Source organism: Canis lupus, chromosome 2 (assembly GCF_011100685.1).
Source record: "Canis lupus familiaris isolate Mischka breed German Shepherd chromosome 2, alternate assembly UU_Cfam_GSD_1.0, whole genome shotgun sequence".
Lineage (NCBI taxonomy): Eukaryota > Metazoa > Chordata > Mammalia > Carnivora > Canidae > Canis > Canis lupus.
The window spans coordinates 68816622-68841957 of NC_049223.1; the positions used below are offsets into that span (position 1 = coordinate 68816622).

Below are 25336 nucleotides of genomic sequence, written 5' to 3' on the forward strand. Positions count from 1 at the left end.
AGTGCCCCGTGTGGGCCTGGGGGTATTGGGGTGATAGTGTGGGGGTCTGGCTGTGTGCCTTCTGGGACACACGTTCACATGTGTGTGTGGCCCCCTGTGGCAGGGGGAGTGAGCCCTTGTGCCCGTGGGCCTGACAGGACCACAGAGGGCATGAGCGACGGGGTAGGCGGCACGCATGTGAATGTGGAGCTGTGTGCTTGTGGGTGCCCAAGGGTACATCGCACAGCCCCTGGGGCTGCCTTTGTGTGAGTGTTGCGTGAGTGCCAGGCTCCGTGCTGAGCACCTTGAGTGCACTGTCACCTTTCTTCCTTGACACAGCCCCCTGAGGAGGGGCTAACATGAGTCCCTTTTCTTTTTTTTTAAATTTTTATTTATTTATGATAGTCACACACACAGAGAGAGAGAGAGGCAGAGACACAGGCAGAGGGAGAAGCAGGCTCCATGCACCGGGAGCCCGACGTGGGATTCGATCCTGGGTCTCCAGGATCGTGCCCTGGGCCAAAGGCAGGCGCTAAACTGCTGCGCCACCCACGGATCCCCATGAGTCCCTTTTTATTGCTGAAGAGACTGAGTCTCAGAGAGGTGACATGACCTGCCCTGAGTCACATGCTAGTAAGCGGTAGGGGCAGGATTTGAACTCTGGCAGCCTGACACTCCCCATCATGGATCTGTCATCCCACATGTGTGTATCCATGCATATGTGTCCATGTGCCCCAGGCGAGCTGCGTGCGAGCTCGCGTGCTTGGGTAGGGGTGTGGGGAAAGTACCCTCTTTGTGAGACTATAGATCTGCCAAATATAGCCTCTTGGGGTGGGAGGGCCATATGGATGAATGCATATGGAATCCATATGCTGTGTGCATGCTTGGGGGTTGGGGCAGGCTGTGCTCATTTACACACCCGAGCGTGGTGGATGGGTGAAGACGGGCTGGGAAGAGCTTCGGCAGGTCTCCCATGTGCTCCCTCGGGTCCCAGCCCCTGTTTTGATCTCATTCACAGGGAGGGAAAGGTGAGCGAGGCCTGCCTGGCCCATCAGGCCCCAAAGGAGAGAAGGGAGCCCGGGTAAGTGCCCCAGCCATGCCCACTGCAGGGCCCTCCCCAGCTGTACCCTGGGGGTGGGCTGCCATGTGAGCCATCCCATCAGCTCAGCCCAAATCCTGCAGCCTGGCCTACATGGGGGCTGATGGGTGGGGTCTTTCTAGGAGTCAGTTTACAGAGGCCTCTATTTTTTAGGGGACTGTGGGACTCTTGAGCCTATCCTTCTCAAAACAGGGTCTCACCCAGATCCCTGGTTCCCTACCTCTAGGGCAGTGACTGCGTCCGAGTCTCCCCGGAGGCCCCACTTCAGGTAAGACCTGGAGGTGGACGCCTGGGTGGCTCAGAGGCTTGAGCGTCTGAGGTTGTGATCCTGGGGTTCTGGGATCGAGTCTCGCATCGAGCTCTCCACAGGGAGCCTGCTTCTCCCTCTGTCTGTGTCTTTGCCTCTCTCTGTGTCTCTCATGAATAAATAGATAAAATCTTAATAAAGACCTGGAGGCAAGGCCAATATGGGGTCAGCCCCCAGAGAAGGGGCATGTGTATCCTTGCTGTCCACCAGGTGACCTTTTTATCTCCCACCCCTTATCTCCCTTCTCAGTGTGCAGAAGGCCCCAAGGGAGAGAAGGGGGAGTCAGGAGCCTTGGTGAGTGTGGGACTGAGGACAGGGCCGGGCAGCGGGGTCTTGGCCCAGCCTCCCCCTCTTTCCCTCACCCCTTGTCTTGTGTCCCCTCCTCAACTCAGGGACCCTCAGGACTTCCAGGCTCTGCAGGCCAGAAGGTAATGGGCCTGGATTTGGAGGGGCGGGTGCCAGGGAGGCCTGTGGGCCCTCAGACTTGAGGAAGATGTCTAAAATCTTGCCAGAGGACGGAGGGTACCATCCCCACAGGAGGCCAGAAGTGGCAATACTCTCTGTCCCTCCCTGTCACCCTGCCCTGTCCACGTGCCCCCACAGACTCCCTGGCCCAGAAGTTCTTTCTGTTGTCTACCTTCCTGTAGTGACTGCAGCCATTCAGTCTCTGGGGAGACAGAAACTGGGGGTCGAGAAGCCAGTTGTCCTTCCTCCCGATAGGGCTGGTTTGGTTCTTCCAGCCCATTCTCTCAGCCCCCATCACTTTACCTTTTCCTTCCCCAGGGCCAGAAAGGCGAGAAGGGAGACGGAGGCATCAAGGGCTCTCCAGGAAAGCCAGGCCGCGATGTACGGTGCTCGGGACCCTTCCTCGCCACCACCCCATGGCCCTCAGTGAAATGCTGGAGTTAGCCATCAGAGTCCAACCTACTAGCCTTGCTCAGACAGGAGAACGGAAACCCAGGGAGGGGGAGGCTGTGCCCCAGGAAGCAGAGCTAGGAGGGGACAGAACAGGACCTGAACTCAGGCCCCCTGACTCCCAGCCTGACCCTTGACGTCTGATGCCCTGAGGTTGACATCTGATGACCTTGGGGCACAGGGCTGGAGTCTGGCTTTGGGGAGGGGTTCTGAGGGTGGGCAGCTGGGTGCGTACCCATCTCAGTGGGGCTGCTGTCCCAGGTGGTGCCAGGCCTCAGGCTCTTCTTCCACCTTCTACCCCACAGGGCCGGCCAGGGGAGATCTGCGTCATGGGGCCCAAAGGGCAGAAGGTGAGTTGTGGGTACCTGTGGGATGGAGAGTGGGTGGTGAGGCTGAGGCGATGGCTCTCTCACACCCACCTTGTCTGTACCAGGGAGACCCCGGTTTTGTTGGGCCTGAGGGGCTGGCTGGAAAGCCTGGACCCCCTGGCCACCCTGGGCCCCCTGGGATAGGACTTCCTGGGACCCCGGTGAGTACTCTTTGCCCCTCCTGCTGTTCTTTCCTCAGAGACTCTTCTCTGGTCTGGCCAGGGCTGGGGAGATAAGACTCGGTTCTGGGGCTCCTGGTTGGGGGAAGGGGCTTGGGTGGATCTCGCTATGATGTAGGGCCTCTGGGAAGCCTCTACCTGATGCTGTTCCTGCCCTCAGGGGGACCCAGGTGGCCCACCAGGCCCTAAAGGAGACAAGGTAAGCACAGGTGGAAGCGTGGCACTTGGGGAACCCCCTGCATGGTGGAAGGAGAGAGAAGGGGACCCAGGGCAGCAGGCATACGTGGAGGGAGGGAGCCAGGCATTCAGCTGAGAAGGCTGGCTTAGTTCAGCCAGGCCCCTCAGTGGGGATTGTCCCCCTCCCACTGCTTGCTGACTTGGGAGCCCTGGCCTGGGTTCTAGGCGCGGGGACAGGTAGGCCTAAGTCTAGTAATGACCAGAAAGGCCATAACCGGAGGGCCCAAGCCCCTTTTAAGGTCATATGCCTTGATGAGCAGAAAGCCCTGGAAATGTCTGACCATGTCTGTCTGCTCTGGCTCCTCTGGGGTCACCCAGATTCCTCTGGACCTGCTGCATGAGGGAAGGGCTACACAGAGGCCTCATATTCTTCCTTCCTTTGCAAGGAGAAGGACTTGGGTTAGACGTGGAGAAGGACAGGCAGCAGGCAGGGAGTGCTTGCTGACCAAGCTGACCATGAGGAGATGGGAGATTTGGCTGAGATTGTACTGCCGATTCAGAGAAGGGACTGATGGGGAAGGGGTGGATGGGCCAAGGTCATGGCCAGGAGCCTCCCCCTTAACACTTCTTCTGACCACAGGGCAGCTCGGGGGTGCCAGGAAAGGAAGGTCCTGGCGGGAAACCTGTAAGTAGGCCCAATCTGGAGGGGGAGGGGGGTGTGTGGCCTACCATGCCCAGGGCTGCTCTGCCAAGGCCTCCAGAGAGAGGGGGGGCTAGGTCCTTGGGCCCTCTCTTGGCATACCAGTCCCTCTGGCTGGCACTAACACCCACTGCTTCTTCTGACAGGGGAAGCCAGGGGTGCCGGGGCTGAAGGGAGAGAAGGTGAGATCCAGGCTGGGTTGCACCAGGATGGGGTGGGAGTGGGAGCCCCTCTCTGAAGGTGACACTGAGCATCAGGGGTGCTGGACTTTGTTGGTTCTTATGGGGTGTGTGTATGTGTGTGTGTGTGTGTGTGCGTGTGTGTGTGTGTGTGTATGTGTGTGGTTACTGAATAAAGAGCCTGGCTTGGGAGTTAGACAGCTGGGTTTGGGTCCTGCCTCGGCCGCTCACATGATTAATGAATATTCCACTTAGCTCCTCTTCACCTGAGTGTCCACATCTGTAAATGGGACACCATGTCTTCCCATGGCTTGTTGCGAGGATGAGTTTTGTGATGTCCAGGAATCATAAGTGGAATGAATGAGTCAGTTGAACAGAGAGCCTCTCCAGTGTTCTTGCTGTCCACCTTAATGTTGAGGGTGGGGCCCCCCACCAGTGTCTAGCTGGAGCTCCTTGTCTTCCCCAGGGTCCACTTGTCTCTCCCAACTTGTCCACTCATGATCTCTCCCTTCTGCTAGGGTGACCCCTGTGAAGTGTGCCCGACACTGCCTGAGGGCTTCCAGAACTTCATGGGGCTCCCTGGAAAGCCAGGGCCCAAGGGGGAGCCAGGTGATCCTGCACCAGCCAAGGTGAGTGCCCAGGGTGGCCATGGAGGGGCCCCACAAAAGTCCTGGGAGTGTGATCCTGAGAGGAGTTGGGCACTTGACACAGGGACTGGGTACTGCTCTTGGCCATAGAAAGATTGTGGGCAGAGGGTCCCGGCTCTTAGCTAGATGGGAGGGGGCTGAACCATAGAGTTTGGGGCTGGGCCAGAGGGCCCTCCAGGTCTCCATGGCTACCTCCTAGGGTTCTTGAGGAGCCTCTAAGATGCCTTTTGGGCAAGCTGGGGTGGAGCCAACCCTTATAGTGAGTGAGGCTGTGCCCTCCTCCTGGGACTGTGTTGGTTAGGGGTGGAGGAGTGGGCAGGGCTGGGTCAGGGTCCTCGCCTCGACTCCCCACTCCACTCCACTCCCTCACCCATACTTTCTTTCAGGAGGGCCTGGGAGCTGTTGGATGGAAAGGTGATCGGGTAGGTACTGGAACTTTCCAGTAGGGTAGCATAGCCTGGCCTGATTTCCTCCATGTGTTACATGGGTTGATTAGCCCTGGCTCTGTATGCTAATCTTGAGCCCCATAGGACCCCTGGGTATTTGAAAAGTTTGTGGTGTGTAACATTGTTGTCCTCGGGTATGGCCAGGAAATTGGGGTGCCCCTGCAGGCCCAGCCTCAGCCCATAAACCTTTTCTCCCTTACAGGGAGATCCTGGCATCCAAGGCCCCAAGGGAGAGAAGGTAAGGGAACACTGGCCCCCCTGGCTGCCCACCCCCCGACTGCTGGGAGCCTTTCCGATTTTTTCTGTTCCTTCCCCAGGGGGACTCCTGCTCATCCTGCAGCTTAGCCGTAGGAGCCCAGCATCTTGGGCCCTCTACAGGGGCCAAAGGAGATGTGGGTTCCCCTGGCTTCGGTTTGCCTGGCCTTCCGGTGAGTGACCAGCCTGGCCCAGTCCAGCCGCATCTTTGCCACACGGGGAGCCTCCCTGGCTCCTCAGGCTCTGAGCCTCCAGGCAGAGACCAGGATGGAGGTCCCGACGCAGGTGTCCCCAGCCCGCAGCCTGGTTTCTCCCTCCTTCCCTCCGCTGCCCCAAGCTGCTTGCCCTAGGGCTCCCTCCTAGAACCTCCAAGTACCCGGCTGTGTAACAGAAGCAACTGTCCAGCTACCTGCCTAGTTGTGGCATTCGTAATTCCAGGCTGGCCTTTCTCTTGCTGGGTGGACACTGGGACCGTGGAGTCTCAGAGAGGTGGGAGTGGGAGGATGCTCTAATTGTGACTTGATTGTTTTTTTCAGGGGAAAACTGGGGCTCCAGGGCCAGCAGGGCTGAAAGGAGAGAAGGTGAGATCTGGGTTAGCCACCAGGGGCACCCGGGCTTCTTGGAAGGGAGGCAGGGAGGCAGGGAATGGGGTGGATACAGACAAGAGCTCAAATCCACAGCGAGAAAAATTCATCAGTGCTTGGCAGACGGGAGTCAACGAACCTACTTGTGAGAGCCCTCATGTTCTCCACGGGAATTCCTTAGTGTTGTATTTTCTATTTTATTGATGATCTAAAACAATTAGGCACGTGTAAGGCTACCTTTTAATAAAATAACCGTATTTAACTCTCCTTTACCACTTACAATGGGCTGGGCACTGTTCCAAGCGCTGGTGCGTGTATTAACTGGTTTCATCCTCCTAAAACCTTATGGGGGAGCTACTCCATTATTCTCGTCCTACGGTTGAAGAATCGGAGACAGAGAGGGCCAAGTCAGTTCCCCAAGGTCACATGGGTGTTTGAGTGTAGAACTGGGAGCTGAGCCTAGGAATCTGGCTCCGGAGTCTGTAATCTTCGCCGCTCAACTTCGGGGCCCGTGTTCACATTTGTATTTATGATAGTGTCGGAGACAAATGACAGTGTTGAACTTACAAGGCGGCGTTGCTCAAATGAGGGCTTCTGGGGGTGGACGAGTGTTCAAGGGTGACAAACACTGAAATATATGTTTAGACTCTGCTCTGTCAGGCAAACCACACCTGTCATTTCTCAGATGGAGCTTTGTACCCCTGCCTCACGGCTGCTTCCTCTCTGGGGTGTCCCAGCCTCAGTAAATGGCGTGTCCCCTCCCCCCACTCCTCAGGCCCCAAACCTGCAGCATCCTAGGTCCCTGTCTGCTCCTCCATCTGACAGTCCTGCCAACAGCATCTCTGTTGACGTCCCCTGCTCCTCTCCACCTCCACGCGCACCACCGTGGTCTGAACCCCATCGTGGCTCACCAGCCTGCACCCACCAAACCCGTCCACGGCCTGTTTGTCATCCAGCAGCTAATATAACCTGACCTTGTAAAAAGAACTTGAGTTTCATTATTTCCCTGCTTAACATCCTTCACGACTGACTCTGTACCAAAGTCCTGCTACGCCTTACAAGACCCTGGACAGCCGGCCCCTGCCTGCCTTTCTCCTGGCCCTCCTCTCCCTGGTTCTCAGCCTCCTTCCACTCAGGAGCACATCAAGACCATTCCCACCTCTTAGATTCTGTACTCGTGACTCCCACCATCTAGTACGTTTTTCCTCTCTACTCTCCCCTGCCGTGCTTTTGCTGGCTGGCCTGATTCTCATCTTTCTGAGAACTGTCATGGTCAACTCTTCTCTGACCATCCTGTCCAGAATGGCCTCCCCATCTCACCTCCCTGCCTGTTTCCTCCATGGCACTCATCGCTGTTTGGTGTTATGGTAACTTAAAAAGTTCTGGTTGTCCCCCACAAGTGTATAAGCTCCATGAGGTGTTCGTGCATGCTGCTCACCGCATCCTACCAACACCTGGCCCCGTGCACAGATGTGGAGGTGTCTGGTGCACGGCTGTTGGATAACTGAATTAACGGTCATTGTGTGCGGGGTGAGGGCTGTGTATGGGGCTGGGATTCTGGGAAGTGAGGCTGGGGGCAGGAGCCTGCCACAGACTCTCTGGGGGACCTTGGGGAAATCCCCTGCCCGTCCTAGGCCTCAGTGTTCCTAGCCAGGAAGGGAGAGAGGTAGTCTAGCAGTCCTCACAGGCTACTTTTGCGGTTTGTGGTTTGGGATTGACTCAGCACCTGTAATGCCTCCTTACTTTGACCCCATGTTTTCTGCTTTGTCCTCAGGGTAATTTTGGGGAGGCAGGGCCAGCTGGCCGCCAGGTAAGTGTGCTCGGCATATGACAATTCTGGGACAGCTCTGGGGAGAGGGAAACGTGGGAGGTGCTGCCTGCTGCTGCGGGGACAACAGGCCTGGGCTGTGCCCTAGCATAGCCCGGGCAGGTGCTAGGCCTCACACATGGCCTTTTTTCTAATCACACAGGGGCCTCCAGGGCCAGCGGGACCCACAGGCACCAAAGGGGAGAAGGTGAGTCAGGGGATATGCTCCACGCTGCAGTGGGGAGAACTTCTTGTACTAATTCAAGCCCTTTGAGGCTCCCCACTGCCTAAGGGTAACATCTTCTTCCTTAGCATGGCGTTCGAGACCTTGATGATTTGGCCCCCACCTTCATTTGTTCCCTGTCCTCCCAAAATCTCTCCTGAGATATCCCTCACCCAGCAGAGGTGCTATATCGGGCCCAGCTCTATTCCCCAGCCCCAGATTCCAAGCCTGGCCCGGGATCCCCCAACCCTGTGTCCTGGCTTGGCAGGGGGAGCCTTGTGAGCCGTGCCCAGCCCTGTCCAAGCCTCAGGACGAGGATGGCTATGTGGTGGCCTTGCCTGGTCCTCCTGGAGACAAAGGAGAGCCTGGGCCTCCAGGCTTCGGCTTGCCAGGAAAACAAGTGAGTTCCCAGGTTGTTGCAGGTGGGGCTCAAAGTGAGGAGGGACCCCTGCGTGGGTCTCTTGGCTCCCTGGACAGTGGGGAGGAGCTGGGAGTGGGCGGAAGGGTCAACCAGAGGCAGCTGGCCTGAGGGACCTCAGCCCTTCACCCTGGGACACAGCCTGGCAGGGTGTAAAGAGCACCAACTTGGGACCAGACGGGCCTGAGTTTAAATTCTCTTTTCTGCCTTTTCCTCACTCTATGACTTGAGCCAGTTCCCTTTCCTCTCTGTGCCTGTTTCCTCTGCATGGTGGCGCCGTGGAGCCTAGGAGTGATGTGTGTGAAGCACTTGGCAGCACACGATAGGCATTCAGAAAGTGATAGTTACCGCGGGGCCAATTATTGTTACCGGCTTTCCTGATAGCAGCGAGCACTGCCATAGTGCACGCTCTGTGCCACGCGCTGCTTCACGTGTGCTAGCTCGTCTAACCTCACAGGGACTCTCAGGAGAGAGGCCAGCTGCATTTTTATCATCCCCTTTGACAGATAAGCAAACCGAGTCACAGAGAGGTTAAGTAACTTGCCCGGGGATCACCCAGGCAGGTCCCTGGCTCGTCTCTTCCCTTAATCTCTACAGTACTGCTTCCCTAGAACAGGGCAGAGATTTTGGTCTGTGTTCCGTACTGTTGTATTCCCTGGGTCTGACAGTGCCGGACGTTTAGGGGTGTCCGCTGTGAGTGACTGGGTGCTAGAAATGCTTTCTCCCCAGGGCAGGGCCGGAGAGCGTGGACTGAAGGGGCAGAAGGTGAGAACCTCGTGCGCGTGGGGGGGCACTGCCTCTCTGATGAGCCTGCCACCTCCTTTTCCTGATTGCCCCGCACCTACTCCCCACTCCCTGCACAGCCTTCAGCCCCGTTGGAGGGCTCCGAGTGCCTTTAGTCCCCAAGAGGGCAGTCTGGCCCCCAGCTGGGTCACCTCTGCCCTCCGTGAACCCTACTCCTTCCAGGGTGATGCTGGGAATCCTGGAGATCCTGGAGTGCCAGGCACCATGGGGCAGCCGGGCCTGTCGGGAGAGCCTGGCGTTCGGGGCCCCGTAGGCCCTAAAGGAGAAAAGGTGGGTTGGGCAGGGGGTGTTTTGTTGCGTGAGCAAAAAAATAATCAGCCTGAGAGCTAACAAGGGGATGGACTGCAGAGTCAAGCTGTGAGCCTTACAGGATACCAGAGTCACCGGGTGGAGAGGCCTCAGCCCTTCTCTCCAGCAGGCAGGAGAAGGGCGAGGAGTGTCAGCGGCTGTTTTATTTCCCAGACCAAGGCGGAGGCAGTGGATGGGCAGAGCTCTCAAGGGGCACAAGGGCTCCCTTTCTGATGCCTGCTGCTGGCCTGGCTGTCAGCCCTGGCTCAGGGCTCCTGGCTGTGTCTCTGACCAGGGTGACGGGTGCAGCGCCTGCCCCAGCCTGCAGGGAGCAGTGACGAATGTGGCGGGACTGCCTGGGAAGCCCGGCCCCAAAGGAGAACCAGGCCCAGAAGGTGTGGGCCGGCCTGGTAAACCGGTGAGTTCCGGCTGCCCACCCTCTGGTCTTTCTCTGCCTGAGCTTTGCCTTCTCTTCCACCTGCGGGACCCATGGGCCACCTGTATCTTTTAGGGCCAGCCTGGTCTACCTGGAGTTCAAGGGCCCCCAGGACTGAAGGGCATCCAGGTATGTGTTGGTCCCGGGAGCCTGAGCTGCAGGTATGTGTGGTGAGGGGTCGGGGTGGGCAGACACATGGGAGCATTGGGCCTGGAGTGGGGAAGATCAGCTACAGGATGGAAGTGAAGAGGTTAAGGGGAAGAGGTTGGAGAAAAACGTGTTAAGGGTGAGTGGGGAATCTCAAGCCAAGGATTGTCCTTCTACCTCTTCAGGGAGAGCCTGGGTCTCCAGGAAAGGGAGCCCAAGGGCCCCAGGTGAGTTTTTAGCCTTACCTTTGCTTACCTGCCCCCAGACCCCCCAGCACTTCCATTAGCCAGCTGCCCTGCTCCTATCCATCTCCTGGCTACAGAGCTCTGCTTGCCCTCAGATGCTCAAGGGCACAGCTCTGAGATAAGGAATTGGGCAGCAGCCCTGGCCTGCCATTACTTCTGTGGAGGATCTTCCCTTTGCCCCCTGCCCCCTGCCTCTCTCATCCTCACAGTCTTCCTGGGGAGCTCTCTTGAGTTTGGCTGGTAGATACTCCCCACCCTGACCAGGTATGTCAGTGGGACAGGTTGGCTCGGGCAGCTGTGGCCCACTCTGTCTTTTCTGACTTGCAGGGGGAACCTGGAGTCCAGGGTTTGCCTGGCATTCAGGTACGTCTTCTCTGGGCCTGGAGGAGGCTGGGGTGGGGAGTGGGAAGGGGTCACTTTAGGGTAGGGGTTAACCAACTGCGCTTCCATCTGCAGGGATTTCCAGGACCTCGAGGGCCTCCTGGTCCCACTGGAGAGAAGGGCGCCAAGGTGAGCCTCTGCCTCATAAGGCACTAACCCTGAGATCCTTTGGAGTGCCCTGGAAGAGGGGACAGAGGGCACAGGACCTGTGACATGCCTATCACAGGGCCACCCCAGACCTGGTCTGATACATCTCAACTGCCTGGTTGTCCCTTTTAGCCTCTGTGTCCTCTCTTTTATAGGGATCTCCGGGGCTGAAAGGAGCTGCTGGGCCTATGGGGCCCCCTGGTGCCAGTGTCTCTGGGCCTCCGGTAAGGGTCCTCTCTGCACGCTGTGCTGGAGGTCTTGCTGGAGCCAAGGCTTTTGCTGCTGGGAAAAGGGCATGGGGCTGACCCCACCGGGGCTGGCAGCATGGGGCATGGGAGGAAAGAAGCCCAGCCTCCGAGAAGGAGGGCCACATTGCCTGGACTGGGGCACCTGACCACGGACATTACTTATCATCACAATTTTTGGAGCAGTGACAGCTTAGCCTTGTGCTAAGCTCTAGACCAACAGAGATTCACTTAAACCTCCCAATATCCCAGTAAGGGAGTGGCTATGATTCGTCCCTGTTTCATAGATGAGGAAGCTGAAGGCCAGAGGGTGAGGAGTCAGAGTCAGGACTTGAACCCAGGTCTGCCTGTCGCAAAGCATGTATATTAACTCACCCACCCCCCACTTCAGACCTGGGTCTTGGGGGATCTCTAAATGGCTGCTGCCCCATAGACCTATCCACGCCGATGGAAATGTTCTGTTCTGCTCTGCCCGAGTGGGTAGCCACTAGCCACATGTGGCTATCGAGTGCTCGAGCTATAGCCAGTGTAACTGAGGAGCTAAATTTTAAATTTCATTTAATTTTAATTAACTTAAATTTAAATAAGCACACGTGACTATGGGCTACCCTACTGGACAGCACAGGTGTCTCGAGACCAGCAATACTTTCAACTTCATTACCCTCAAAGACCTCTCTTTATGACCGTCCCACTAATGATTCCATTTTAAAAGATGTGTCTATTGAACAAATCACATAGATTAAGTAATATTAAATGCATTTGCTCACTTTCATTCATCAAATACCTGTATAATAGTCTGCTTCCACTCCACATGAACCTACTAGACTTGTACGAGATGGTATAATTCTAGCCTAAATCAAAGAAACACTACCTTCCAGCCAGCCTGTGCCATGCCAGGTTGTGAGCAAATGTGTAATTTCCTTGGGCTTTTGGTAATGTTGAAAATAGCCCAGTGAAGGATATCTTTTCTGTCTTTATGGATCCCTAGAGAAATTTCCGTTCCAGTTTGGCAATCACTGATAGAGCCCCCTGAGGGAGCCCTAAGCCCAGAGGGGCCAGGAACCTGTCCATGTCCACACAGCCAGTCTGTGCGGCCCGGTAGAGCTGGACTGCCGGGGCACCTGCCACACTGTGCTCGTGGTGTGACCCAACATGAGTGACAGCCTTTCAGAGTCTCCAAATTCTTGGTGAAAAATAAAAGCAGAAATTCCTGTCTCGGTCTAAGTCATCGGAGGTAACCTTTGTGACAGAGGACAGAGTGTGTGTCAAGCGCTTAAGTGGGGGTGGAGGGGGGGGAGAGGGGACCTCGGGCCTCCTGTAGCTGGTGCAGTCGTGCTGGGGAATCTATTACAACATTTCTTGAAGCCTGAGTTTTCTCACCTGTAAAGCAGAACAGTACTGTCCTGCAAGGCTGGGAGGGGGATCCCACTCTGTTGTGTGACAGGCACTTGGCCCAGTGCCTGACACCCAGAAGGTGCTCAGGAAATGCCCGTCTCCTCCTTCCTCTGCTCCTTGTCTCCTGCGCCAGAGGCCCTTCTTTCCAGGACATGGGCTATTGCCCTCCCCTACAGGTGGGCCCCGTGGCTGGCTGCAGACCAGGCTCACCACTGACCCTAGGCTCTCTCCCTTCAGGGCCCTGATGGACAGCAAGGACAAACTGGACTTCCAGGAGCAAGGGGGATGCCAGTGAGTATGATGTCTCAGGGCAGCAGGAAGCTCTAGCAGGGGGAGTCTCACCTCCACACCCCATCTACTCACCTCGCTGTGTTTCTTCCCTGCAGGGTGAAAAGGGACCTCAGGGAGAGAAGGTGAGTCCCAAGGCCCTGTGGCCAATATGTGAGGAGGTTAACAGTAGCCCCGCCCCCTAGGGAATCTGTACACATGGGACTGGCTCTGGAACGGGGGATGGAGGCTAAGGAGTCATCCTGGTCTCCTTGCTACCCCCAGCTCCCTGGTTCCAGGAAACAGGGGCCCTGCACAAACATTTCTCATTTCACCTGGTTGCTGGCCCAGGGCACAGCCAGGATCTTGGGAGACCCAGAGAGCTCCAAGGCACCCATAGGGGCAGCTGCATTTGCAGATGGGGCCTAAGTCAGAGGCCAGGGCAGGAGCTAAGTTGGGGAGGACCAGTGGTGAGAGGGCAGAGGTGTTGGGGGATGGGTCCCTGCCAAGGGGAGCAGGACAACAGTGGCCAAGCCGTGAGTGTCCTGGAGGCAGAACACCTGTGTCGCAACTGACACTGAACCCAAACCAACAGGAATTACAGTACTTGGGGCTTGCCCAGAAGCCAGAACTTGGGGCTGAGGGCTTCCCAGTGGCAGGAACTCTGTGTATGTTCATCCATTCCACCCTCCTGACAGTCTCTGCATTTGGTGCTATTGCCCTCATTTTACAAATAAGGACACTGAGGCTCGAGAGGGTTGAACAGGTTGCCCAAGGACACAGTCATAAGAGGCAGATCCTGGATTTAAACCCTGGCCTCTTCATCCTAGAACCCGGGCTGCCTCCCAGATGTTGGTTTCCAGAAGGTCCTCCATCCTTGCCCCCTGCCCCTACTCTGACAAAGGCTCTTGTCTTTTCAGGGCGAGCCAGGGGAGTGTTCCTGCCCCTCTCGGGGGGATCCCATCTTCTCTGGCATGCCGGTAAGTGGTGCTGAGAGCCCTTCCCCCAGCCGGGGGCGAGGCCTGGCTTCCTGTGTTGGCTCAACATGCGAGGGCCCCCGCAGGGCTTTGCGCCCCACGCAGCTCTGCGCTTGGTGTGGACGTTGCCTATAACCTCTCCCTTCTTTTGCGACCCCCACTCCCACCCAGGGTGCTCCGGGACTTTGGATGGGCAGCTCCTGGCAGCCGGGCCCGCAGGTGTGTGTCGCTTGTCTCCTCTGTCTCCACGTGTCCGCCAGCGCCCCACGGCTTGCCCACCCTAATGCTGTTGCCCCCCAGCAGTGGGGCAGAGCTTTCTTTGGGGTCTGATTGCTTCTTTTCTCTCTCAGGGTCCCCCAGGGGTTCCCGGACCACCTGGCCCTCCTGGAATGCCTGGGCTACAGGTAAAAGGGGAGAGAGAATGGGAGTTTGGGAGGGAGGGTGGCAGGGTGGCAGGGCTTGGGCTGTGTGCTGCGCCTCCACCCAACACCTATGCATGCCATCCTCACTCCTCTCCATTCCTGCTCCCCAGAGCGGCATAGGGAGAGGGCCATTGATCCCTTAGGGCAGGCTGTGGGCAGTCCCCGCCTTCTTGAGGAACACCCTGCTGTGTGTTGGCCCAGACACCCTACTGACTCTCGGGCCAAGCTCAGCCCTTGGTCAGCTGTCAGGAACCCAGAATCTGGGTCCAACAATCCTTTACGCTCCTGTGGCGCTCCAGTGTTCTGGAGCAGCGTGCGACATTCATATGTGCAACAAATATCTTTGCACATCCGCTAAGTTCCGGCCACTATTTTAGGTGCTAGTACCATAGCAGGGTGCAAAAATAAAAATCCCTGCCCTCTTAGAGCACACATTCTAGTAAGTGAGGCAGACAATAGGCAAGATAGAGAAATAAAATGGAATACAGCCTGTTGGAAAGTGATCTGTGGTGAGGAGGAAGATAAAGCAGGGTGTGGGGTCAGAAAGTAGGAGGAGGGCAAGGAAGATGTTTGAGAAGAGGGTTGGAAAGAATCCAGACTTACAGGAAATGAGTGAGTAGGCCCGTGAGGGAGAGCGCCTGACAGTGAAAGCAGGTGCAAAGGCTTGGGGGCGGAACTGGGCCTGACAGTTGGGGGAATAGCAGGGAGGACAGAGACAGGGAAGGGAGAGCAGTGGGAGTGGAGATCCATGTGGCACAGTGATGAGACAGTGCATTCCAGAGCCCGTCAGCCTGACTTTGAATCCCAGCTCTGCCGCATGCTAGCTGTGTGATGCCGGGCAAGTTACTCACCCTTTCTGTCTCACTTCCTTCATTTGTTAAGTGAAGATAATTACAGCATGTACCTCATGGGGCCTTTGTGAATTTTAAACAAGTTAACATGTGCAAAACATGTAGAACCGTGCCTGGCACATAGTAAATGCTTCGGAGGCATTAGCGATCATTAGGCCAGTGATGACTTTTATTATTTTATATCCATTCTCTCGTTAATTTGAGTCTCACATCAACTCTGATAGGCAGATGGTGTTATCCCTAAGTCTCAGTTGGGCAAATGGGCTCCGAGAGGTGAAGTATCTTGCCTGAGGTCATGTGGCTAGGAATTGGCAGCGCTGGACTGGGCTTCCCTGGTGCCAGGCATCTTCTCCTCGCTGCCGCTGACCTGCAGGACAGTTCCCCAGCAGCGTACAGACCAGGTCCTATTCTCTGAAGGTCCTAGGAGGGAGAGGCAGTGGCTTCTGCATATCTGGCTCCCAGCTCCTGAAGAAAGCAGAGCAAAATCACGTGGAAGCTTTTTACAAACTGCTCCCCTACCCCCTACCTCCCGCCCTGGAGATTTTATACATCCCCCGCTGCCACCCTGGGGGTGAGAATCTGTTCTGATGAGTCCCCATTGCTGATGGGAGTCTCTGCCGGGATCCAATTCTCTCTGTCTCATCAAGAGCTCAGAACTAGAGCCAACTCTCAGTCCCCCATGGGCCAAGCACACATTTACCAAGTGCCCCAGCATCCTGCTGCACCGCCAAGAAATGGGAGTCTGTCTGCAGGGGTCTTGCAGTTTGCTTGGGGAAGCATGAGAGTCATTGCAAAGTGACCCATTAACACACTGATGGAGTGTGAACCCTGCCAAGAGATGAGGGTGGAGAACAAGGCAGAAAAGAGTAGCGGCAGAGTCTGGTCCCAGGCACTGGAGTCCTCGCCCCGAGCCAGTGCCGGAGACCAAGCCGAGGCGGCCATGAATAGGCACCTGCCCTGTGCCAGGCAAGATATGGCTCTTCCTTGTCAGGTTGGCCCTGCAGTCCTTTCAAGGAAGGGAGGGCCCAGCAGCTCCTGTATTCAGGCTCAGAAATGGGCCGGGAGAGAGAGAGAGAGAGCATTTATTTGCTCAAGTAATGTAATTTCTTGTAATTTCCATCCATTTCCCAGAAGGGGAAACTGAGGCAGGGAAGTCAAGCAATGTGCCTGAGGCCACGTAGTAGCTAGTGAGTGGGTAGCTCTTGGCTTCTCTGGTAGGACAACAGGTGGGACATTTAGTTCCAGGAGGGCAGGGCAGGGAAGTCAACCAAGTATCAGGCTTGAACTAACCCACGGGCAATGGCAGGTGGAGCAGAGCAGATTAATTTAGGTGCATGAGGATCACGAACAGGTTCGTGGTGTCTTCCCTGCGCCAGGCACTGTCCTCAGCCTGTTACCTTGTGAACCCACTCAGGATGCAGAACTGGTGGCACAGGAGCTTGTGGGAGGGAGGCTGACGCCAGTCCCCTTGGGCCTTGGTAGGGCCTGGCCTGGAGCAGAGAGGGCTCGCAGGGGAAGGTGGCGTGTTCTTCTGTCGTTGGGAGCTGGGACTTGAAGGGAGGCCAGCTCTCAGTACTGGCCAAGGAATTCCCGGGCGGGGAGAGCCGGGTGTGCGGTGGTGCGTTCACTCAACACGTATTTAATGCACGCCTCCTCTGTGTCTGGAACATACTCCCAGGCCTCCGTGGGGTATTTAATATGCAAATGTGCATTGAGAGCCCGCAGGGGTCACAGGGAGTCCGCGTGGCAAACACCTCACCTGAGTTCCTCACACTCACGGTGTCCTTTACGCCTCACTGTAAACCATCCTTGTTCCACAGATAAGGAAACTGAGGCACAGAGATTTTTTTTTTCCAAGTAAGCTGGCAGAAATTACCAGTGAAGTAGTAAGGGGCTTACATCTGCATAGGTCTGGCTCCCAAGCCCCCACCTTGCTGTGTCCACAGGTGTTCTGGGGAATGTCTTTTGTGGAAGGTGCTGGAATAGTGGTTAAGAGTCAGTGGTCCTGACTCCACATATCACCTCTGCCCTTTGCTCTTTTTGTGACCTTGGGCAAGTTACTTAGCCTCTCTGAAGTCTTTGTTCTGCATTCAATCTCATTGAATCACCAACGCTGTGATTCAATGAGATTATAGAGGAGCTGTATGAGAAAGAAATGTCATTACTTATGATGTAGAAGCCCCTCTGCCTGGCTTTGGACGTTCCTCTAACTCCTGTTGGACTGGTTTTGCGGGGGGGAGGTCACCCTTCTGGACCTCCTCAACTGTCCCCACAAATGGTCTGGAGATTCTGAGCTAAGGATGGATGCCAGCCTTGCACCAGCCGGGCTCTCGGTTCTGCAGGAAGAAAAGGGGCAGTGGGGATGGTGGGCACGAAGCAGGGTGGCCTTCGGGTTCAAGTCCACTCACTCAGTATCTTCTTGGTGGCAGGGATTGCCTGGAAACACCGGTCTGCCTGGACAGCCTGGGCTCACCGCTGAACTGGTAGGTACTGGTGGGGCACTGTGGGCCCTGAGCAGCCCCCTCCCCACCATTCCCAGGGACGAGCTTGCCTGTGCCAGCTCCCTTAGCTGCAGTGGGGGCCCTCTTCCTTCCCTCCTGCAAGGCATGGAGAAGCCAGGGTGGCCTGTGGCTTCCTTCTGATCCCATCAGTCCCCGACCCCCTTCCCCTCACCTGCCTGAGCCCTCCCATCTTGTCTCCTGCAGGGGTCCTTACCAATCGAACAGCACCTCCTTAAGGTAAGAGGGTAAGAGGAAAGGAGGAGGAATTGGCAGAGAAGCCTCCTAAGGGGATCGCTGTGGGAAGTACTCAGCACCACACAGGGAGAGCTGCAGACACGATGGGGCTGTTGGTGGGGGAACATGCGTTTTCCAAGCATCTGGCACCGAGGGTGACACAGGCCTCCTGTGCTTAGTCGCCTCTGGAAACAAGACCTGGATTCTCCTCTCCACCAGTTCCACATCCTCCGGGGTTTCTCCAGAGCTCCCCCCCGCCATCCTGGTCACCCCCTTCTAGTACTGGCCAGCCAGAGCCCTGGACCTCCCGCTATCCCCGAGGGCCTGGTTAGGCCAGAGCATGAGGACTGCCTGCCCTGCCACCACCCACCCCGTCCCCTGCTTTGGACAGCAGATGTCTCCAGAAGTAGCTTCCTGTCGATTAACCTTCTGACAGCAGCTGCAGGTTGGATCACCATGGAGTGTGGCAATGAAGTCCCAGTTCTTCTCCCTTTGGCTCCTGGCAAGCCGAGGATACCCCAAGTCCTGCCCCTAGGCAGGTGATTGCATGACTCCAAATGCAGGATTCGACAAGTGCTCTGTGGAGGACCTCAAACTGGAACTGAGTGTGTGGTCTGGAGAAGGGGTCAGATGGCACCTCAGAGGAAGCCTTGGCCTGTGGACAGAGTGCCACCTCAGACCTAAGCAGAGCAGAGTCCAGCACAGGCTCCCACTTACCTGAGACAAGTCGCACTGTCTCTTTGAGCATCGGCTTTCTCATCTCCAGAATGCTTATAAGATTACCTGCCTCATTGCACTGTCAGGAGCGAATGTGATAATGTGCAAAGGCCTATTACAATGGCTGGCATCATGGGTGCTGAGTCAATGCCAGCCATTGTCACTGGGCTCTGCATTGAACAGTGAACGTAGATCCTGCCCAGAGGTCCAGGGACACTCCTCTACAGATGGGTGAACCAAGGAGCCCATGACAGTCAGGATCTACTGGGGCAGGAGGGCAAGCCACATCCCAGAGGGTGTCTGCAAAGGGCCTGGCTCCTCCTGCAGCTGCTCCTTTGCACCCTTGGGCAGAGAAGCTGTGGTTGGAGCCGGCCTTTTCAGCCTGAATCCTCGTGGCGTGTCCTCACAGTGGGTGCAGGTTGCAGGAACAGCCGGGACAGATGGTCCCTCTGCGGGCCCCTCCGCCTCCTCCCACACGCCTGTCTGGAAAGTGGCTTTGGCTTGGCCCCACAGAGCTGCTTCCTGGAGGAAACTCAAAGCCAGTGCTGGGATTGGGTCCCCTGAGGATGGAGCGAAGCTACCGCAGGGATGTGGCTGGGGAGAGAGAGAGTGTGTGGGCGAGGGGAGGGGGGACGGCTGGGCAGGGCCCCCTGGCTGAGCTCGGGGTGGGGTTCCCCCATTCGGCCCGCCCTGGCCTTCTGGGACCCATGCCCCACTGCCCTCTCCTGTCTCTCTCGTCAGAGCATCTGCGGGGACTGTGTCCAGGGGCAGACAGCCCACCCAGTGGGGCTCCTGGAAAAAGGAGAGAAGGGAGACCAGGGTATCCCCGGCGTGCCAGGCCTGGACAGCTGTGCCCGGGTAGGAGGCTGGGCTCCGGGGTGGCCTGGTGGAGGGAGAGCGCTCGGCTGCCTCACCTGACGGAGGGCCTCTTGTCCTCCTCAGTGCTTCGCGGAGCGGGAGCGCCCAAGAGCTGAGGAGGCCCGGGTGAGTGGCCCCTGCTCCTCGCCCGCGCCCGGGGCTCCCAGGGAGGGCCCTGGCTGCTCAGCTCACCGTCCCCATCCCACTCCAGGGAGACAACGGTGAGGGGGATCCAGGCTGTGCTGGAAGCCCCGGCCTGCCCGGTCCTCCGGGACTGCCCGGCCAGAGAGGAGAAGAGGTAAGGCCTCGGCCGGGCCCTGTCTGGGCAGGGCTCCAAGGGGGCTGGTTTCTCCATGGAAGTGGCCCTCAGGTCCTGGGGGTGGGTTTCATTCCTGCCAAATGTCCCCTGGGCCCTCCGGTGGCGCCCTGTCTCTTGGGAGTCCTTCGGGGGGCTCTGAGTCTCAGGTCACCTGGCATGTCTCATGGCTCTGACTCCCTTGCTCTGCTGGCACACTGGCCGCTCTTGGCCCAGAGGACACCTTTCTGCTCCCGCCAGCTGCTTCGCCTGCCCGCATCTCTTCGCTGGGGCTCGTTCCTTTGCCCCTTCCACCCTTTGCACAAAGATCACCTTCTCAGGGAGACTTCCCCTGACATCTTGAAAACTGACCACCGCCCCCCCCCCCCCACCAACCCTAAAACCTCTAGTCCATGCGGTGCACGTGTCACCCTCTGAATACTATGTATTTCACTTATTTAGGAAATACATCTCAGCATCTGCTGAGCACCACATGCCAGCCCCTGTTTTATTCGTTACCGTCCACCTCTCCCCTAGACTGTCAGTGCCACAGGCAGGGATTTTTTATGTTTGGTTTATTGCTGTGTACCCAGCACCTGGGCTAGTGCCTGGGACATAATAGCTGCTCAATAAATGTTTGTTGGATGATTGAATGAACTGAATGAAAGGTGTACTATCAGCTAAAATGGCCCTGTTTTGCCATCCCTCTGTTGACTCTGGCTGTGGTGAGCTGGGAGGAAGGCTGCAGAGATCCTGGGGCTCTGTGGGGGCCTGAGCCTCTTCCTCCCTTTCCCTTGGCTTCCTTTGCAGGGTCCGCCTGGCATGAGGGGCTCCCCGGGTCCTCCAGGCCCTATTGTAAGTATCCGTGGTTTCCTGGCCCACTTGAGAAGCTCTTGAAAGGGTCCTGATGCCCAGACACCATTCTTCTGTCTTGTATCCAGGAAGCTGGGCAGGGCAGAAGGAGGGAAATTCTACTGCCCACTCCTTTCCCTCATCAGAGCATCGGTGGGGACTGTGGACTCCCACCACCCGAGCCCCTGGAACTGGCCTGCTCCATCCTGCTCTGCCTATGGTTCTGCTTAGGGGGAGGCCCTCAAGGGCACACCCTTGTCTCCCTGTCCCCATCCCTACACTGTCCTGCACAATGGTCCCACGCTCCCCAGCGGGAGGGCCTAGACTTCTGGCTTGTGGTCTTGGCTGCCAGGAAGGCGTGTGGCAACCTGACCAGATTCCTTCATGCCTCCACGCCACCAGTCGCTACAGGGGCTAGGGGCTAACACAGAACTGCCCCATGTTGCTCTGTAGGGCCATCTCTAGGGCAGGTCTACAGAGGCCAGACCAGGGATGTCTCCCCTGGAGTCCTCCATGGAGTTGCTATGGCAGGAAAGTAGAAGTTATCAGGGAAGACGGAAAGAACCAAAAATGCTTTCTTTGGAGAACAAGTGGCTGGTGGCAAGTCACCTTAGAAGCAGGGAGCCACCCAGCTGGGGGCATCTGGAGGTCAGGTTGCTGGCGTTGATGGGCTTGCACCCCAGCAAGGGTGTCCAGCTGGACTCGAGAGAACTTGGCAAGGGCCCTTTGACTCTGGGGGCTATTTCTTATCTCTGCTGATGGCGGAGCCATTCTTCCTGGAGCCAAGGGGAGGAGCGGGTGTCTTCAATGAGTCTCTTTTCCAGCCACCTTGGAAATATTCCTGTGATCTCCTCTCCCCACGACCCCCTGCCCCAGACGATGCCCAGGGTGACTGTGCTTATGAGTTGTGACCTGCCTGTCTCTCCCACCAGGGCCCTCCAGGTTTTCCTGGTGCTGTTGGCTCCCCCGGATTGCCTGTAAGAACCTAGCACTGCTCAGCCTCCCCCCACCACCGCCAGCCAGCTCTCTGTGGCTTTTGCTTGTCTCCCTTCCTGTGGAGCCCTCCCCCTCCCTCCTCCCCCTTCCCCCCTCCCCCCTCCATGTTTGTCTTTGGTCCCTGCAGGCACATAACGACACAGGTTCCCTGAGGGCCCAGCCGCTTGGACATCTTCCCAAGTCTCTGACTTCCTTCACTTCTCCCTCTGCTCCTGCTTCTTTCATCAACTCCCCACCCTCCCCTGCCCATGATCTCCCCCACACATCACTGCCCCCCCTCCCCCAACCCAGGCCAGGGAGCTGTTTCACCTTCTTATTTGAAGCTGGTGCCTCTAGGGGCCTCTTGATTCCTCCCTTCTCACTTCTGCCTCCTGCTTCTCCCACCTTTGCTGTTGACTAAAGATTTGCTGGAAGTAGTTCTTGGGGCCCTGCCAGGCACCTGGCACTGAGCCCGGCAGAGATGCCAAAGCTTTAGGGCTTCACATTGCAGGCTGGCACAGGTTGCTGCCCCGCTGCTCGGCAGGGCCGTCCACGGGCACCCCAGGGATCCGAAGGTAGCCCTGCTTGCACCTTTCCCATCGTCCTAGAGGAACCTCGCAGCTTCCTCCTCTTCCTCTCCTCTTCCTTGGCTCCAGGCCCCGTCTGCTGCTCCAAAGGCTGGGCGTGTGATGCCAGCCAGTCGGGTTTCTGGGTGTCGTGGGGCCCTGCCCCTCTGCGCCCGGCGCCCGGGTCTGCGCCTTCTGCCGGGTGTCGTTAATTGCTCTGCCTTCGTCATCGTCACAAGTGTGTTTAAATCATCCCCAGCCTCACTGTTGCTCCGTCCTGGGTCACGGAAACTAACCTCCTGTTTGTCGGATTTGGTGTTCCTGGGGCCTGGCTCCTCTCCTCCCAGGCCTGGTGATGGAGGCTCAGGGAGCAGGGCCCTGCCTTGTCACAGCTCCATCTGTCCCCACGTCCTCATCCTGGCCGGACCTTGTCTGTTTCTGCTTGCTTGGGTGAAGGGGCCATCTGTCCGTCTAGCCATCTGTCTTGTGTTGTGGAAAGGTTTGGGCACCGTCTCGTGAGGGCACGAGAGAGAAGGGGCAGACACAGCCCCTTAATGCTGTGGCGAATCCACAAAGGTCAGGGTGAGGGGTGGGGGCTCTGGCTTTGATCGAAAGTGATACCCCTTTCCACCCCAAAAAGTGACAGTGACTGCTCTGGAGGGAGCAGGCTGCTCTGGGGGCCTTCCCATGTCTCTCCCCTGCATCCCTAAAAGAAGGTGACTTGTGGCTGGGGGTGGGGGTGTACAGGTAAGTGTTGGGTTTTCAGTGATACATTTTGGTAGCAGAACATCACAGAGGGATACCTGTCCTGACAGCTGCCCCTTGGGGGAGCACACACGTGTCAACCCCCTAAAGATACACCCCAGCCAGTTCCCGAAGTAGGGCACATCAGTGACAGTCACCTGCCTGAGAGGTACCCTCTGAGCGTCACCTACCTGGGGAGGGGGAGCATATCTCTGTAGTTACCTGTCTTGGGGGTATGTTCTTAGAGGTACCCCTAGGTGGGAGTCTATGCCTCTCACAGTTATCCTTCTGGGGTATACCCCATGGTCACCCTGCTGGGGACCCTGGAGTGGAGGCATCAGCAATGCCCAGCTCTGCTGGCCTGGGGATGGAAGGCTGCAGGACAGAGAAGAGGAGTTGGGGGCTGGGTGGGGACTGCCCTCCCCGGCAGGTCCTCATGATTTTTCTCTCCAAGGGTCTTCAAGGGGAGCGAGGCCTCAGGGGCCCGACAGGAGAGAAGGGAGAACCGGTAAGCAGGCACTGGCCGCTCGGGGAAGGAGATGGTGAGCAGCCCTGGGGAGGCAAATGTGGGCCCTCGGGGATAGTTGCCAAGTGGACGATGGGAGGCCGACTCCTTCTGAAACTGTCTGCCCTGAACCCTCAGATTGGGGGTCTTCACACCCCATCAGGATCAAAGGAGGCTGAACTCCAAGTGCCCTGACTCCCTAGAAGGGGCAAACAGGCCCCCGGCCCCCTCCTGGCTTCCAGCAGCTTCCTGGCAGCTCCTCCCTCCATCCTCCTCCTGCAGCATTCAGTTGGCCCTTCCACGCCCCACTTTCCCACTCCCCTTCTCATCCTCCCTGCTCTGGGCCTTTTCTCTGGCTCAGCTCCCAGGGTTCTGGCCTGGGCTGGCCCTGTCACCCAGCCCCACGTTCGTGGTGGCGGTCTCAGGCAAAGGAACCTGGGCCTCTGGGGGTGTGCTTGCCCAGGTGGTGGCTGCCCTGGGATGGGCATCCTGGCTATGGCTACTCTATTTGCCCCTGGTGAGGGGAGACAGAAATGTTGAGGGGCTGGTCCATAATGTCAACCTTTCTTTGTAGGGTCCTCCAGGGCAACCTGGCTACCCAGGCGCCATGGGCCCCCCAGGACTGCCTGTGAGTATGGGGATGCTGGCGTGGCTTAACAGAGCCTCAGGGTGGTGGTCGGGATGGGAGCAGGCTGATGCATCTCCCCAGCAGGCTCCCTCCCTCATAAGCATTTTGGCCTGTGCCTCTGCCAGGCTGTCGGTGAGGGGCTCCCCAAAGCCCCTGTGACAGAGCAGCTTGGCCCTGCCACCCCACTTGGGCACTGCACACTGAGGTGCCAGGCTCTCAGAGCGCCCAGCCCCCAGCCTGGGACCTCCCCTCCTGGGGAGGGGCAGGAGAGCAGGGGAGACCACCAGAAGCCTACCCTGGGCAGGAGCCTGCTGGGTGGACATGTCCCCGCTTTCCATGGCGCCCCCCTCCCCCAGCCCTCGTCCTCGTCCTCGGTGCCGGTGCCAGCGCGTGCCAGCTGCAGCCTCCACCCCTCGCATTAGCACCGTGACGGTGGGCCACGGGGCTAATTCGGCTCTCTCTCTGCTCACTTGTCAGGGCATCAAGGGGGAACGGGGCTACATCGGGCCCCCGGGAGAGAAGGGAGAATCGGTGAGTCTAAGCCGGGGCTCTGGGGCTCAGCAGGGTCAGGAAGAAAGGGTCCCTGCCCCACCTCCACCGCCACCACTAATGCCCTCGGAGACTTTCCCAGCAGCCTGTGGAGGGAGAGATGTGACCCCAGCTTCCCTGCCCCCCTGGGTCGCTCCAGCTGGGTGCACATGCAGGCAGCAGGCAGCAGGCAGTGGAGGCTGGTTGCCCAGAGGAGGCTGAGGGGAGGCCAGAAAGAGGATCCCAGGAGGTTTTGTGGAAATGGGCTGGCAGAGGCTGCCAGGGGGCAGGGGGCCTGGAGTCGGCCCTCAGGAGATCCTCCTCCTCCCCTGCAAAGGTGGGCGGGCAGGCCGGCAGGCAGGGCAGGCCTTGGGAGGGCCAGGCCTGAGACCCCAGACCCAGAGTGGAACCTGGCCTGATGCCGCAAGCCCAGAGCCACCATTCCAGGCTGGGTGAGTGCAGGAACAAGGGCTGTTATCAGGTGAGGACATCACATCAGTGAGGTTGTCCCTGAGGCTCAGGAAGGGACGTGGCTCACCCAGCACGCTGCAGCTAGTTAGTGAATGAGTTAGGGCAGAGCCTGGGCTTGACCCCAAGTCCGTCTGTGACCACCCTGCCCAACCTTAGTCTTGCCTTCCCTCCACATGTCAGTGAGGCCTGGGTGGGATATAGCAGACCTGATGTGCATTTACTCAATAACAGACATTCTTCAAGGGCCTTCTGGGTGCTGGGCTGTTGTGAGGGTGCCACAATGCATAAAACAGGCACTTGTGCCCCTTGACTTCATGGGGCTCACATTCCAGTGAGCGAGACAGATAACAGATGAATAAGCCAATGCATATAAATGATGAGAAAGCAATGGAGGAAAGAGAGCAGGGTTAGGGACTGGCTGAAGTACAGGGTGCTATTAGAGGATCGGTAGCCCTCTCTGGGGAGGTGCTGTTTGAGCTGAGCCCAGAATAGAGTGAGGGGTTGGGGAGGCACATAGCTATCCTATCCTGGGGAATCCCACAGGGGGAAGAGATTGAAGCCATCTAATCTCTTG

At 57.6% G+C, this 25336-nt stretch overlaps 1 protein-coding gene across 6 annotated transcripts in view; it reads left to right on the plus strand.

Moving 5' to 3' along the window:
- COL16A1 (collagen type XVI alpha 1 chain) overlaps positions 1-25336 on the plus strand; it is a 49088-nt gene that overhangs the window by 9711 nt on the left and 14041 nt on the right. For 3 of the 6 annotated variants that reach the window (XM_038531301.1, XM_038531303.1, XM_038531302.1), the window contains 41 exons: positions 998-1060; positions 1305-1346; positions 1635-1679; positions 1778-1813; positions 2169-2231; positions 2606-2650; positions 2734-2829; positions 3008-3046; positions 3665-3709; positions 3871-3906; positions 4422-4532; positions 4937-4972; positions 5199-5234; positions 5314-5424; positions 5788-5832; positions 7610-7645; positions 7806-7850; positions 8134-8265; positions 9013-9048; positions 9250-9357; positions 9671-9793; positions 9887-9940; positions 10144-10185; positions 10531-10566; positions 10660-10713; positions 10887-10955; positions 12609-12662; positions 12758-12784; positions 13559-13618; positions 13787-13834; positions 13966-14019; positions 17318-17371; positions 17594-17626; positions 19082-19198; positions 19283-19324; positions 19410-19496; positions 20304-20348; positions 21278-21322; positions 23085-23138; positions 23710-23763; positions 24241-24294. In XM_038531301.1, the coding sequence (XP_038387229.1) occupies positions 998-1060; positions 1305-1346; positions 1635-1679; positions 1778-1813; positions 2169-2231; positions 2606-2650; positions 2734-2829; positions 3008-3046; positions 3665-3709; positions 3871-3906; positions 4422-4532; positions 4937-4972; positions 5199-5234; positions 5314-5424; positions 5788-5832; positions 7610-7645; positions 7806-7850; positions 8134-8265; positions 9013-9048; positions 9250-9357; positions 9671-9793; positions 9887-9940; positions 10144-10185; positions 10531-10566; positions 10660-10713; positions 10887-10955; positions 12609-12662; positions 12758-12784; positions 13559-13618; positions 13787-13834; positions 13966-14019; positions 17318-17371; positions 17594-17626; positions 19082-19198; positions 19283-19324; positions 19410-19496; positions 20304-20348; positions 21278-21322; positions 23085-23138; positions 23710-23763; positions 24241-24294 (2412 nt within the window). The remainder of the gene's footprint in view (positions 1-997; positions 1061-1304; positions 1347-1634; positions 1680-1777; positions 1814-2168; positions 2232-2605; positions 2651-2733; positions 2830-3007; positions 3047-3664; positions 3710-3870; positions 3907-4421; positions 4533-4936; positions 4973-5198; positions 5235-5313; positions 5425-5787; positions 5833-7609; positions 7646-7805; positions 7851-8133; positions 8266-9012; positions 9049-9249; positions 9358-9670; positions 9794-9886; positions 9941-10143; positions 10186-10530; positions 10567-10659; positions 10714-10886; positions 10956-12608; positions 12663-12757; positions 12785-13558; positions 13619-13786; positions 13835-13965; positions 14020-17317; positions 17372-17593; positions 17627-19081; positions 19199-19282; positions 19325-19409; positions 19497-20303; positions 20349-21277; positions 21323-23084; positions 23139-23709; positions 23764-24240; positions 24295-25336) is intronic. The other 3 variants (XM_038531304.1, XM_038531305.1, XM_038531306.1) reach the window with 3 other exon arrangements.